The following is a 14,857-nucleotide window of genomic DNA, read 5'->3' on the forward strand; positions in this document are numbered from 1 at the left end:
TATGGCAGCTGCAGTTCCATGCCTCTCCGCGTGGCGCTGTCTCCCTGCTTCTCTATGGCAGCTGCTGTTCCCTTCCTCTCCGCGTGGCGCTGTCTCCCTGCTTCTCTATGGCAGCTGCTGTTCCCTTACTCTCCGCGTGGCGCTGTCTCCCTGCTTCTCTATGGCAGCTGCTGTCCCCATGGTTCTCTATGAGAGCTGCAGTACCCTCGCTGCCCGCTGCTCCCCCGCGCGGCGCTGTCCCCCTCCCCGCGCCGCTCTGTGCGCTGTCCCAGCTCAGTGTCCTGCAGACATGGCGGCGCCCCGCAGCATCATGCCGCTGCTCTGCCGGGTGGCGCAGGGGATGTGCCGGGTGTCCGGCCAGCAGGTCAGGCCGCGCACCACCGGCTGCTCCCGAGCAGAGCCGACAAGGAGCCAGGAGGAGGAGGAGGAGCAGTGGGACGTAGAGCCCGGGCCCGGCGGGGAAATGGGGAGAGGTGAGTGGGGGAGGTCACAGGGTCACTGGTCCTAGCGGTATCAGTACCCCCCGTCTTCTAGTCCTAGGGGTCTCAGTACCCTCCTCCCCCGTTTTCTAGTCCTAGTGGTGTCAGGACCCTCCTCCCCCGTTTTCTAGTCCTAGGGGTATCAGCACCCTCTTTCCACGTGTTCTAGTCCTAGAGGTGTCAGTTCTCCCGCCGTCTTCTAGTCCTGGAGGTGTCAGTACCCCCTCCCCCCCCTTTCTTCTTGTCCTAGATGTCAGTACCCCCTCCCCCCCCTTTCTTCTTGTCCTAGATGTCAGTAATCTTTAGCTTTTTGGTCCCACGTGTGTTAATGGTTTTAGAGACGTCAGTGTTTTTACCTGCTTCCTGGCGGTGTCCTCTCCCCCAAAGTGATCCTAGAGGTGTCAGTGCCCTCTGCCTTCACGTTCTGAATGGTTCCCAAACCCTCTCCCAACATTCAATTCACCTGAGTAACTGCAATTAAAACCCTGTGTGGCCATGGCTCCTCCCTGATGGTTCTAGAGGTAGAGGTCTACCTGTATTTAGGACCTAGTAGTCAGTCGTGATCTCTTTCACACCTTCCTACTGGACCTGGGTAGTATTAGTACTGGTCCTAGAGGCTTGTGTCCCCAGTGCCAGATACTCTTAGAGGTCTCAGTGCCCCCCACCTTAATTGGCATTTTCTCCATCTGTTTGTATGTGACTAAATTAGTGTGTGTTGGTGCTTTTCTAATATAAGCTATAAACATGACTTACAGGTACAAATAGCACAGCATGTATCTTCTCACTGTGGGAATAGCGCTGTTTCCATTTTATTTGGGCACAAGTAGGAAGTTGTACATTTTAACGTGTCTTGAATGATCTGATGCCCTTTGCAAAGTAAACTGGAAGGTGATGTGTAAAGGCCCCTGATAGTTGTCTGACACTAGTAATCCATGGAGACATGCATCGGGTTGGCAGAGTTTATGCTCTGATGTAGCAGGCATGGTAGATTCTCAATTCATTTTACATCAACACCAAATGTATGGAAGGTGTTTGAGTTTACTTCCTGAAACCCCTCCCCCATCTGCTTTCTGCAACCCCTCCCCCATCTGCTTTCTGCAACCCCTCCCCCATCTGCTTTCTGCAACCCCTCCCCCATCTGCTTTCTGCAACCCCTCTCCCATCTGCTTTCTGCAACCCCTCCCCCATCTGCTTTCTGCAACCCCTCCCCCATCTGCTTTCTGCAACCCCTCCCCCATCTGCTTTCTGCAACCCCTCCCCCATCTGCTTTCTGCAACCCCTCCCCCATCTGCTTTCTGCAACCCCTCCCCCATCTGCTTTCTGCAACCCCTCCCCCATCTGCTTTCTGCAACCCCTCCCCATCTGCTTTCTGCAACCCCGCCCCCATCTGCTTTCTGCAACCCCGCCCCCATCTGCTTTCTGCAACCCCTCCCCCATCTGCTTTCTGCAACCCCTCCCCCATCTGCTTTCTGCAACCCCTCCCCCATCTGCTTTCTGCAACCCTTCCCCCACCTGCTTCCTGAAACCCCTCCCCAACTGCTTCCTTAAACTCCTCCCCCACCTGCTTCCTGAAACCCCTCCCCCACCTGCTTCCTGAAACCCCTCCCCCACCTGCTTCCTGAAACCCCTCCCCCACCTCCTTCCTGAAACCCCTCCCCCACCTCCTTCCTGAAACCCCTCCCCCACCTCCTTCCTGAAACCCCTCCCCCACCTCCTTCCTGAAACCCCTCCCCCACCTCCTTCCTGAAACCCCTCCCCCACCTCCTTCCTGAAACCCCTCCCCCACCTCCTTCCTGAAACCCCTCCCCCACCTCCTTCCTGAAACCCCTCCCCCACCTGCTTCCTGAAACCCCTCCCCCACCTGCTTCCTGAAACCCCTCACCCACCTGCTTCCTGAAACCCCTCACCCACCTGCTTCCTGAAACCCCTCCCCCACCTGCTTCCTGAAACCCCTCACCCACCTGCTTCCTGAAACCCCTTCCCCACCTGCTTCCTGAAACCCCTCCCCTACCTGCTTCCTGAAACCCCTCCCCCACCTGCTTCCTGAAACCCCTCCCCCACCTGCTTCCTGAAACCCCTCCCCCACCTGCTTCCTGAAACCCCTCCCCCACCTGCTTCCTGAAACCCCTCCCCTACCTGCTTCCTGAAACCCCTCCCCTACCTGCTTCCTGAAACCCCTCCCCTACCTGCTTCCTGAAACCCCTCCCCCACCTGCTTCCTGAAACCCCTCCCCCACCTGCTTCCTGAAACCCCTCCCCCACCTGCTTCCTGAAACCCCTCCCCCACCTGCTTCCTGAAACCCCTCCCCCACCTGCTTCCTGAAACCCCTCCCCCACCTGCTTCCTGAAACCCCTCCCCCACCTGCTTCCTGAAACCCCTCCCCCACCTGCTTCCTGAAACCCCCCCCACCTGCTTCCTGAAACCCCTCCCCCACCTGCTTCCTGAAACCCCTCCCCCACCTGCTTCCTGAAACCCCTCCCCCACCTGCTTCCTGAAACCCCTCCCCCACCTGCTTCCTCAAACCCCTCCCCCACCTGCTTCCTCAAACCCCTCCCTCCATCTGCTTCCTCAAACCCCTCCCTCCATCTGCTTCCTCAAACCCCTCCCCCATCTGCTTCCTCAAACCCCTCCCACATCTGCTTCCTCAAACCCCTCCCCCCATCTGCTTCCTTAAACCCCTCCCCCCATCTGCTTCCTCAAACCCCTCCCCCCATCTGCTTCCTCAAACCCCTCCCCCACCTGCTTCCTCAAACCCCTCCCCCACCTGCTTCCTCAAACCCCTCCCCCACCTGCTTCCTGAAACCCCTCCCCTACCTGCTTCCTGAAACCCCTCCCCCACCTGCTTCCTGAAACCCCTCCCCCACCTGCTTCCTGAAACCCCTCCCCCACCTGCTTCCTGAAACCCCTCCCCCACCTGCTTCCTGAAACCCCTCCCCCACCTGCTTCCTGAAACCCCTCCCCCACCTGCTTCCTGAAACCCCTCCCCATCTGCTTTCTGAAACCCCTCCCCATCTGCTTTCTGAAACCCCTCCCCATCTGCTTTCTGAAACCCCTCCCCATCTGCTTCCTGAAACCCCTCCCCATCTGCTTCCTGAAACCCCTCCCCATCTGCTTCCTCAAACCCATCCCTCCATCTGCTTCCTCAAACCTCTCCCCCCATCTGCTTCCTCAAACCTCTCCCCCCATCTGCTTCCTCAAACCTCTCCCCCATCTGCTTCCTCAAACCCCTCCCCCCATCTGCTTCCTCAAACCCCTCCCCCCATCTGCTTCCACAAACCCCTCCCTCCATCTGCTTCCTCAAATCCCTCCCTCCATCTGCTTCCTCAAACCACTCCCTCCATCTGCTTCCTCAAACCACTCCCTCCATCTGCTTCCTCAAACCCCTCCCCATCTGCTTCCTCAAACCCCTCCCCCCATCTGCTTCCTCAAACCCCTCCCCCCATCTGCTTCCTCAAACCCCTCCCCCCATCTGCTTCCTCAAACCCCTCCCCCCATCTGCTTCCCGAACACCCTCCACCCCCACCTGCTTCCCGAACACCCTCCACCCCCACCTGCTTCCCGAACACCCTCCACCCCCACCTGCTTCCCGAACACCCTCCACCCCCACCTGCTTCCCGAACACCCTCCACCCCCACCTGCTTCCCGAACACCCTCCACCCCCACCTGCTTCCCGAACACCCTCCACCCCCACCTGCTTCCCGAACACCCTCCCCCCCACCTGCTTCCCGAACACCCTCCCCCCCACCTGCTTCCCGAACACCCTCCCCCCCACCTGCTTCCCGAACACCCTCCCCCCCACCTGCTTCCCGAACACCCTCCCCTCCACCTGCTTCCCGAACACCCTCCCCCCCACCTGCTTCCCGAACACCCTCCCCCCACCTGCTTCCCGAACACCCTCCCCCCCACCTGCTTCCCGAACACCCTCCCCCCCACCTGCTTCCCGAACACCCTCCCCCCCACCTGCTTCCCGAACACCCTCCCCTCCACCTGCTTCCCGAACACCCTCCCCCCCACCTGCTTCCCGAACACCCTCCCCCCCACCTGCTTCCCGAACACCCTCCCCCCCACCTGCTTCCCGAACACCCTCCCCCCCACCTGCTTCCCGAACACCCTCCCCCCCACCTGCTTCCCGAACACCCTCCCCCCCACCTGCTTCCCGAACACCCTCCCCCCCACCTGCTTCCCGAACACCCTCCCCCCCACCTGCTTCCCGAACACCCTTCCCCCCACCTGCTTCCGAACACCCTCCCCCCACCTGCTTCCCGAAAACCCGCCCCCCCCCCCACCTGCTTCCCGAAAACCCGCTGGGCTGCGCCTCCCCTCGGTGCGTGGATGTGGGTTTCCCCGGTAGTATACCCTGAACACAGCCCTGTTTCCCTTTAGGTCTCTTAAAGGAATTCCCGAAGCCGAAAAGCTTACTGAACGATGTGATTTGCAGAGCCCTGAAGACCACACACACCAAAGACAAGCTGGTTTATATCCACACTAACAACGCCAGGGGAAATGTGAGTGTCTCTCGTCGTCCCGTGAGGCAGACAGACCACGAGAGAGCCCTCAGATATATCAATCATCTGCTACCTTCAAATCATAACGTTATGGAAATCATTAAAAACACAAGCTCAATCTCTAAAAGAAAACCCCCCGTAATATTGTAATGTCCCTTATAGCAGCACCTCTGCTTTCCAAGGATTCGCTTGTTGGGGAATCTCTTATAATGCGTTAGTGGTGGTAGGTACCCATAATACTGTGGTGGTAGTTACCAATAATAGAGTGGGGGTAGGTACCCATAATAGAGTGGGGGTAGGTACCCATAATACTGTGGTGCTAGGTACCCATAATACTGGGGTGGTAGTTACCAATAATAGAGTGGGGGTAGGTACCCATAATAGAGTGGGGGTAGGTACCCATAATAGAATGGGGGTAGGTACCCATAAAAGAGTGGGGGTAGGTACCCATAATAGAGTGGGGGTAGGTACCCATAATAGAGTGGTGCTAGGTACCCATAATAGAGTGGTGGTAGGTACCCGTAATAGAGTGGGGGTAGGTACCCATAATATAGTGGTGGTAGGTACCCATAATATAGTGGTGCTAGTACCCATAATATAGTGGTGGTAGGTACCCATAATATAGTGGTGGTAGGTACCCAATAATATAGGGACGGTAGGTACCCAAAATATAGTGGTGGTAGGTACCCATAATATAGTGGTGGTAGGTACCCATAATATAGTACCCATATTATAGTGGTGGTAGGTACCCATATTATAGTGGTGGTAGGTACCCATAATACTGTGGTGCTAGGTACCCATAATACTGTGGTGCTAGGTACCCATAATACTGTGGTGGTAGGTACCCATAATATAGTGGTGGTAGGTACCCATAATATAGTGGTGGTAGGCTCAATCAGTCCCTGCTTCAGCACAGGTGGTGCAGTCTTTGACTGAGACTGAGCCTCTGATTGAGCCACTTGTGCTGAAGCTGGGATATCCTGACCTGTTTGGGGAGGACTGGAGGGGCGCCCCCCTGCCCTAAAGAAACTTCATCAGGGCTATCGCCTGTGTGTGTGTTACATACAAGAAAGAAGTGCTTCCCTGCGCATTATTAATGGCCGCTGTACTTTCCCAGAGTTCCCCTGACCATGACTCGCCTGCTTCTTGTTAGATAATAATAGAGTGGGGGTAGGTACCCATAATAGAGTGGGGGTAGGTACCCATAATAGAATGGGGGTAGGTACCCATAAAAGAGTGGGGGTAGGTACCCATAATAGAGTGGGGGTAGGTACCCATAATAGAGTGGTGCTAGGTACCCATAATAGAGTGGTGGTAGGTACCCGTAATAGAGTGGGGGTAGGTACCCATAATATAGTGGTGGTAGGTACCCATAATATAGTGGTGGTAGGTACCCATAATATAGTGGTGGTAGGTACCCATAATATAGTGGTGGTAGGTACCCAATAATATAGGGACGGTAGGTACCCAAAATATAGTGGTGGTAGGTACCCATAATATAGTGGTGGTAGGTACCCATAATATAGTGGTGGTAGGTACCCATATTATAGTGGTGGTAGGTACCCATATTATAGTGGTGGTAGGTACCCATAATACTGTGGTGCTAGGTACCCATAATACTGTGGTGCTAGGTACCCATAATATAGTGGTGGTAGGTACCCATAATATAGTGGTGGTAGGTACCCATAATATAGTGGTGGTAGGCTCAATCAGTCCCTGCTTCAGCACAGGTGGTGCAGTCTTTGACTGAGACTGAGCCTCTGATTGAGCCACTTGTGCTGAAGCTGGGATATCCTGACCTGTTTGGGGAGGACTGGAGGGGCGCCCCCCTGCCCTAAAGAAACTTCATCAGGGCTATCGCCTGTGTGTGTGTTACATACAAGAAAGAAGTGCTTCCCTGCGCATTATTAATGGCCGCTGTACTTTCCCAGAGTTCCCCTGACCATGACTCGCCTGCTTCTTGTTCCCAGAAAGTGACCCTGCGCATAAAATGGCCGAAGCCCATGGAGGTGGAGGGCTACGGACAGAAGAAGATCGACGCAGAGCGCCAGGCAGCGGCTGCCGCGTGCAAGATATTCCAGGTACAGAGCAGCAGGGCTGTCCCCGCGGCCACACACGGCGACTGGGGCCGGCCCCATAGAGGGCTGTGCTGTGTGTGTGGCGCGCGCCGCCATTACCCCCGGGGACTCAGCCTGAAGTGTTTTAGATTTGAAGCCTATGTGATAAGTGTAGGTCAGGGAGAGGCCAACTCCAGCCCTCAAGGGCCACCAGCAGGTCAGGTTTGCAGGATATCCCTGCTTCAGCACAAGTGGCTTAATCTGAGCTACTGATTGAGCCACCTGTGCTGAAGCAGGGATATCCTGAGAACCTGACCCTTGAGGGCTGGAGTTGACCACTCCTGTCCTATTCCATCAGTCTTCGACTGAGCCGCTGATTGAGCCACCTGTGCTGAAGCAGGGATATCCTGCACACCTGACCTGCTGGAGGACTCGAGGTGACCATTTAGTTTCTCAAAATGACCTCTCTGCGAAATCAGAAAGTCTGCAAGACTTCTACAGGGGGAAATCCTGCTAAATGCACCATATGAGAGAGCAGCCAATTCTAAACTCCACCTGGAATATTGTCCAATATAAACTATACACAGTGTGTCTCGCCTTGAGGAAAAGATAGGGGCCTTGCTCCTGCAGTACCCGGGGACAGACATACAAAGAGCTGCTGTGATAATGGGACAGTTGGATGGTGTTTCCTTTCAAGAGAGAACTTCCTTGTCTAATACCGACACGTGTATTTTTTTGTTGTTACAATTCTCGGGAGCACGACTGATCCCAGAATCCCTCAGCTGCAGATGTCTGCATATTTGACATCAGATTTTACAATGACTCATATTTGTACGGGACTAGAAATTGAAAACTCGGAACGTCCCAAAACTCGGACCATGTGCCGTGTCCCGGAAACGCGTGGCAGTGATGGAGATACACCACTGCTTCTAGTTGGGTCTTGAAGTCCTCCATGATCAGGGTTGCAGTCACAATGCTGATCAGATGTCAGAATCAGCGGACGTGTTGGCTACTGGACGTATAGAAAGGCCCGCGCGTTCATGAGCATAAAATCAGCGGCAATGCAGCCATCATATCCAATCAGGGCCGTGTGTAACCGCCAGCTCTGCCCTTGACAACAAACCCAGCCTGGAAGCTGCAGCCGCCACAGAGGAGACGGTGGTGTTGGAGACAATCCAGCCCTTATGGGAGACACAGACCTCCGTAGGGGATGCCGGTATCTCGGCACAGTTTAAAGCAGAGTCACGTCGTCCAATAGGAAGCTGAACCTGATGATATCACGGCTTTCTATTGGGCGCTGGGTGCGGGCTCTTTGAAACGCCGCCATCATGTGAACCCAGCTAGCGGAGTGGCTACCGGCACCCCGTACGGAAGTAATTATCTCAGGACGCGGGGGGTTCCCGGAGCTGAACGGAATGGGGTTCAGCTCCGGAGACGCCCCGCTTCCGTGTTACAGGGACAGGGTCCGCCTGGGTTGCTGATGGGAGTGAACAAACTGCAGAGAAGGGGCAGTCGGGTTAATATCGGCAAAGTAGATGGCGATCCAGTTCAAAGCAGAAATGTTACTGCTGGTCGTAAGCCATGCCAGCGCTTTGCACGGCACAAATGTTACACGCGGCTTCACGCAAAATGCCGAGACACCAAAAGTACCACAGAATGGGAATGTCGCCCATATCTTGGCCACGAGTGTGTGCCCCGCCACGTGCCCGTGTAATAATTTCTTATACAGTAGCTACAAATAATGGACCATTATTTAATTCACTAACCGCCCTGCGTTATATTTTGTTTTCTTTAACACAAGGTTAATATAGAGGTTTGATAAATGTATTAGGTTTGTGTGTGTGTGTGTATATGTATGTATGTATGTGTATATATATATATGTTAAGATTTGACAACCTTAGTAGTGGTGAGCCTGCGTATATAGTAGAGATAATAGAGATTTTATAGCTAATAATATTATGTAAGGGCGTTGGGTAGATACACATGAGGAGGACATGTACATTTAAGAGGGGGTGAATAGGTAAGTCCCCATATAACGAGAGTATTGTACGTATGACAATTGCCATGTGACCGTTCTGGTCCAGCCAGAGTTGCTGTGGCAGCATTAGAAAGTAGTCTCCTGAGTGATGAAGATGCTGAGGTCTCGGTGGTGCAGGAGACGGTGAGCGATAGCACTCAGACAGAGAAACGTGGACATGCTGACGTGAGTGTGAGGAGTTACACCCAGCCTGCTATATGGTGATCTGATTGGTTGAAACTGTTGAGGAGGACACTACACATTGATTATGCAGCTGCCATGTTTGTTTGCATAGCGTTAGGCGCGGGGTTTGATAAATAACCGATACCTGAAGGTGTACGCCCTGAGATTATATGGGAACAGTAGGGTTTTCTGCATGGGATGCTGCCTTGTTTTGCTGTTGGATACCAGATACATGTGTTTGTGCTTTGGCAGAACCTGGGTTTGTTGGGTCCCGGCAACGAGCTGTTCAAACCCGAGAAATACAGAGCGCTGGCTGACCGGGTCTGTTCCCAGGAGGGAGCTCAACCCCCAGAACTTGGGTTCTGGGAGAGAGGCGACCCGGACAAGGCAGGTGGAGGGCAGCTGTTTTCAGGCCAGAAGCCCATGAGCCTGAATCTGGAGACGAGGGGAGCAGCAGAAGTGATGTTGGACGTAGAAAAGTTCCTATCCCAGGCGCGGCCAGAGAGCAGAAATACCAGCAAGGATACCAGGTACTGACCCAGAGTTACAGTGAGCAGAAATACCAGCAAGGATACCAGGTACTGACCCAGAGTTACACTGAGCAGAAATACCAGCAAGGATACCAGGTACTGACCCAGAGTTACAGTGAGCAGAAATACCAGCAAGGATACCAGGTACTGACCCAGAGTTACACTGAGCCGGAGCAGTGCCTGTGTAAAGGACTGACCCGGGGGGGGGGGGGGGGGGGGTGGCGCAACACCTGTCCTCAAGGGCCACCAACAGGTCAGGTGTTCAGGAGATCCCTGCTTCAGCACAGGTGACTCAATCTATGACTGCACCACTTGTGCTGAAGCAGGGAGATCCTGAAAACCCGACCTGGTGGTGGCCCTTGAGGGCTGAAGTTGGCCACCCTTGGACTAACCTATAAGCGGCTGGAGATACTTTAGTCTTTCATGAAAAAACATATTTTTTTACGGACTAGGGCAGCGGTTCCCAACGTTGGAAAAACACTTTATTCCGACCCTTACAGAAGCACAAATACTAGTCTTTGTAGGTACGATGTGACGTGTCGGCCCCTTCACATTGCTGGCTTCTCTGGCAGTGAAGGGGTTACAAGGGCAATCCTTGCAGGTTTTATCACGGTTGACGGGTGCCTTATTTTATTTTTGTTTAATTTGTTTAATCACATCAGATACTTGTAAGTATTTTAAAAGGATTATTCACTGTTGGTTGGTAAAAAACAGGAAACCTGTGAGGGGTTTATACAAAATACAACCTACGTGCTCCGCTCCAAACCCTTTCCAGATCTCCAGTGGTTCTCTATAGCAGGCGTTCCTGCGCTGCTCCTGCGCTGCTCCTGCGCTGCTCCTACATGGTATGTGTGTAAATATAGTATTCAAATATTATCAACATATATTGCAGAATTCACACTATGCCGAATCATCACCAGAAATTCAGCTGCGACCTCTGCTTGTATCGAAAAATACTTTATCAGATCTAAAAACATACATCATAATGTATAAATAAAGTACTATAGCCCCTTCCCCATATGAAGGTCAATCCCATATAAATCCATCACTAGCAGGAAAGACAGTGTCGTTGTTTGCAAACTCACAAACATGGGTTCGTTTGATAATGAGAAGTTTATTGCAGAGTATGATCATACACATTCAAAAGTCTATAAGACTAAAAATGCCTTTTTTTTTTTTTTATACATTTTTGATTCCTTTGTTCAAAATAGGTTACCAGGCAGAATATACTAACCACTCCTTCATTCTTAAATGAATCCTCTCACAGCTCCATAAAACCTGGTTAGAACTGGCTTAAAACAGCTCTGTAAAAGGAACCAAGTACAACCTTAGGCTGGGGCCATGGCACTGCAGACCGTGCAGAGACATCCGCACACTGAGCGAACAGACTGCCTGAGTGCAGTGTTCGCGTCCATGCGGCGCGCGGGCACTTCTGCGCGGAAGCAGGAGGGGGCGCGCGTCGCGTGAGAAATCGGTTAAACTGATTTCTCAGCGTGACTGACGGGGCACGTGAGCGGTTTGCTCAATGAGGGCGCCCCTCCCACGGCCCGAAAGCACCCGCTTTCCCTCAGCCTCCGCGCGCCTCTGCACGGGTGAAGACACCGTGGCCCCAGCCTTACTAGGAATGTGGGCGTAAACTACAGGCACAGTCGTAAATCTGCCAAGAGCAAAACTCACTCACACCCCATTCTTACACACAAAATGGATACTAAAGACAACAGATCAGACAAAATGGAAACTGAACATCGCCTTAAATCCTTCTCCAGAGACCCCGCCAGTCCATTTCAGTAATATCAACAGTATCTTCATTTCAGCAATATTACTTCATCAGTCCCTGCTGTTATACTTTTCGAAATCTTCAGTGAGAAATGTATAACTTTATTCTTGTAAAACACGGTATCCTTTCCTTGTAGAGGGTATTTCCTTGATATAACCCTTGGTCCAGATCCTCAATCCCTTGGAGTCTCACCCACTCCATATCCATTCACAATTGTCCTTCCCTCTCCTGCCAAGCATTTAGTTGTCATTGGATCACATCAGGAGGGTATTGTTGTATTAGAGGGGTTTCTGTCGGTTCTTCATATATATCTTCTTGGAGGGGCATGGAGGGAATGACTGGAGCAGTCAGCTTGGTGATCAATCCTTTAACGCAAGAGATAACAATGAATATGAAAACAAAAACACATACACACATAATCAGCCCTTGCACCAGCTTTGCTCCCAGTGATCCAAACCATGTTCCTAGTCATAAGTCCCAGTTAGATATTATTAATTTCAGAGTCTTCCAATTTTGACACTGTTTTTTATACCTAGTCCATCATAGGTAATATTAGCTGTATTGTGGGGTACATGAATACAACACTCTTCTCCCACCATTACACAAACATTTCTGCTCTTATAGTTACATTAGTTTTTACTGTACAGGAACCTAGCTCGCTTGGTCTGGGAATAAAATGTCCCGAGCCATTATAAAAATTCTGTAATTGTCCACTAGTATTAAAAAGATCACAATACATAGTGTCATTACATTTGATGTGCCTACATATGTCATAATCAAGTTTGATTACCTAGACGTGGGTAATCTGAACCAACAAAACAAATCCCGCGCATATATCATAACTAAATATTTCTTTGCTGCTTCATTACTGTATATACGGAAATCCTTGAGAGAATAAGTATAATTTTCACACATACTATCTCTCTGATCTTACATTTGATGTGAATATATGTACGCATCTTCTGAATAAATATACGGTACTATATTGAGGGGTCTATCTAACTGTAACGTATATACTGTAAAGCCATTGCCAGTTCAGCTTTTTTATATCAATGGTTATAAACACACTGAATCTTGACATAGCCTTTAATATTAATAGGTATGAGTATATATAACTCACTCCTCCTGCCGCACTTAAAAATATATGTACACAGATATAACTAAATATAATATTAATACCAAGGGCCACCCTATGTGCTAAGCCTAACACATTTCTCACCTCTGCTATCTCCTGATGCCCTAACACACACAGATATAATACAATGTGGAACCCTTTCATTTTCTTAATTCTTTAGTTTAGTTACCAGATAAAAAAAATAATAATAATACATATAACCCCTAATAATAATAACCCAATCAGGATCCACTGATCTGTTTGGTAGTTTCTGGTCAGAATCCTAAACTATATGTTAGTATCTAAAATATGAAACATAAAAATATATATATATAAGGTTAGTATACAATAATTCAGCTATAATGAATATATAAAAAAAATGTAAGTTCTTATTCTTTTGATTCTTCAAAAATAATACTTGCATAAGTGTCTATTAGTTCTTTAAACACTTGTGTAAATGGGTCCTTGATGGGGGAGACCACTTTACAGTGAGTCACATGGACCCAGAAGGTGAGCCCAGAACCTTGACAGCTGTATTTGGTGTACGCAATGCTTAGTACGGACCCTTCCCCCTGGGCTGCAGTGCGTATGTTCTTTTAAACAATGTAACCATCCCCCAGTCTCCAAGCTCGAGTAGGTGCACTTTCAGGTTCTTGAATATAAACGGTACAACTTTGACCTGTAACTTTGACCTGTGCCCGGAGAGACTGCAAACATTTTTATTATATTACCAAAATTAGAGAAAAGGGTGTGTTACCACCCACCTCTCTAGCTAGAAGCCAATTCATAGATGCACTCCAGGGCTGTTTAAAACATAACATTTAATAAACTGGGATTAAAAGAAGTCTACACATGGAACGTGATCATAAATCCATGTGTAGACTTCTTTTAATCTAAGTTTTTTAAATGTTATGTTTTAAACAGCCCTGGAGTGCATCTATTAATGGGCTTCTAGCTAGAGAGGTGGGTGGTAACACACCCTTTTCTCTAATTTTGGTAATACAGTTACATTTAGCACATCTGATGCACCCGATGCCAATCTAGGCATTTCTTTGGGCGACACTCATATTTGCAGATTACATCTATTTAATCTAGTGAGCAGTATATAGCTTTCTGTGTTTTGATACATTTTTATTAGTTGCATACAATACTTGCTAATTGTTTCATTACAAATATCACGGTCCTTAATAATGAGTTCCTTTGAACTCACTGATACTTCCTGTGTGAGGGGACAGCACTGTCTCGGACCATTAGAAATGTTGATTTTATTCCAATTCCCTCCTGGCAGTCTCATGGTGGCTGTTGGGGTTTTGTATAGAGCTTGTATACCTGTCATGTATGAGCCCTTGAAGCCGAAGGCCTCCATGGTTTTATTAAGGAATTGCCAATTTATTAGCTCAAACGCCTTTTTCAGTGTCGAGGCTTAGCAGTGTAGCTTTTGGTTTGTTGGTGTTGATACGTTCGATTTATATAGACTATTTTTCTGGTGTTGTCTGAAGCCTGTCTCTCTGAAACAAAGCCCACCGGTCTATATGTATGAGGTTAGGTCTATATGTGTGAGGTTAGGTCTATATGTGTGAGGTTAGGTCTACATGTGTGAGGTTAGGTCTACATGTGTGAGGTTAGGTCTACATGTGTGAGGTTAGGTCTACATGTGTGAGGTTAGGTCTACATGTATGAGGTTAGGTCTACATGTATGAGGTTAGGTCTACATGTATGAGGTTAGGTCTACATGTATGAGGTTAGGTCTACATGTATGAGGTTAGGTCTACATGTATGAGGTTAGGTCTACATGTATGAGGTTAGGTCTACATGTATGAGGTTAGGTCTACATGTATGAGGTTAGGTCTACATGTATGAGGTTAGGTCTACATGTATGAGGTTAGGTCTACATGTATGAGGTTAGGTCTACATGTATGAGGTTAGGTCTACATGTATGAGGTTAGGTCTACATGTATGAGGTTAGTAGTTAGTATCGGTGGAAGTCGTCTGGCTAGATTGTTGCTGCAGGTTTTGAGCTCGGTGTTGAGGAGGGAGACCGGTCTGTAGCTGCCACATCTCTGAGGGTCTTTGCCCTCTTTATGTAGGATCGCTAGTGCTGCTTTTGACATCTGCTCGGAGATTGTTTTCTCCCTTCCAGGAATGAGTTAAACTACTCCAACAAACACGGGGACATTCTTATAAAAAATGTTAA

At 50.0% G+C, this 14,857-nt stretch overlaps 1 protein-coding gene across 1 annotated transcript in view; it reads left to right on the forward strand.

Annotated features, from left to right (window-relative positions):
• Window positions 1–274: 274 nt before the first annotated feature.
• The window catches only part of DHX30 (DExH-box helicase 30), a 60,957-nt gene continuing 46,374 nt past the window's right edge, over window positions 275–14,857 (forward strand). The window contains exons 1-4 of the mRNA XM_075588161.1: window positions 275–473; window positions 4,863–4,984; window positions 6,955–7,065; window positions 9,495–9,772. Of these exons, the coding sequence (XP_075444276.1) occupies window positions 290–473; window positions 4,863–4,984; window positions 6,955–7,065; window positions 9,495–9,772 (695 nt within the window). The 5' untranslated portion in view covers window positions 275–289. The remainder of the gene's footprint in view (window positions 474–4,862; window positions 4,985–6,954; window positions 7,066–9,494; window positions 9,773–14,857) is intronic.

This window comes from Ascaphus truei, chromosome 2, assembly GCF_040206685.1.
Source record: "Ascaphus truei isolate aAscTru1 chromosome 2, aAscTru1.hap1, whole genome shotgun sequence".
In the NCBI taxonomy this organism is placed as follows: Eukaryota; Metazoa; Chordata; class Amphibia; order Anura; family Ascaphidae; genus Ascaphus; species Ascaphus truei.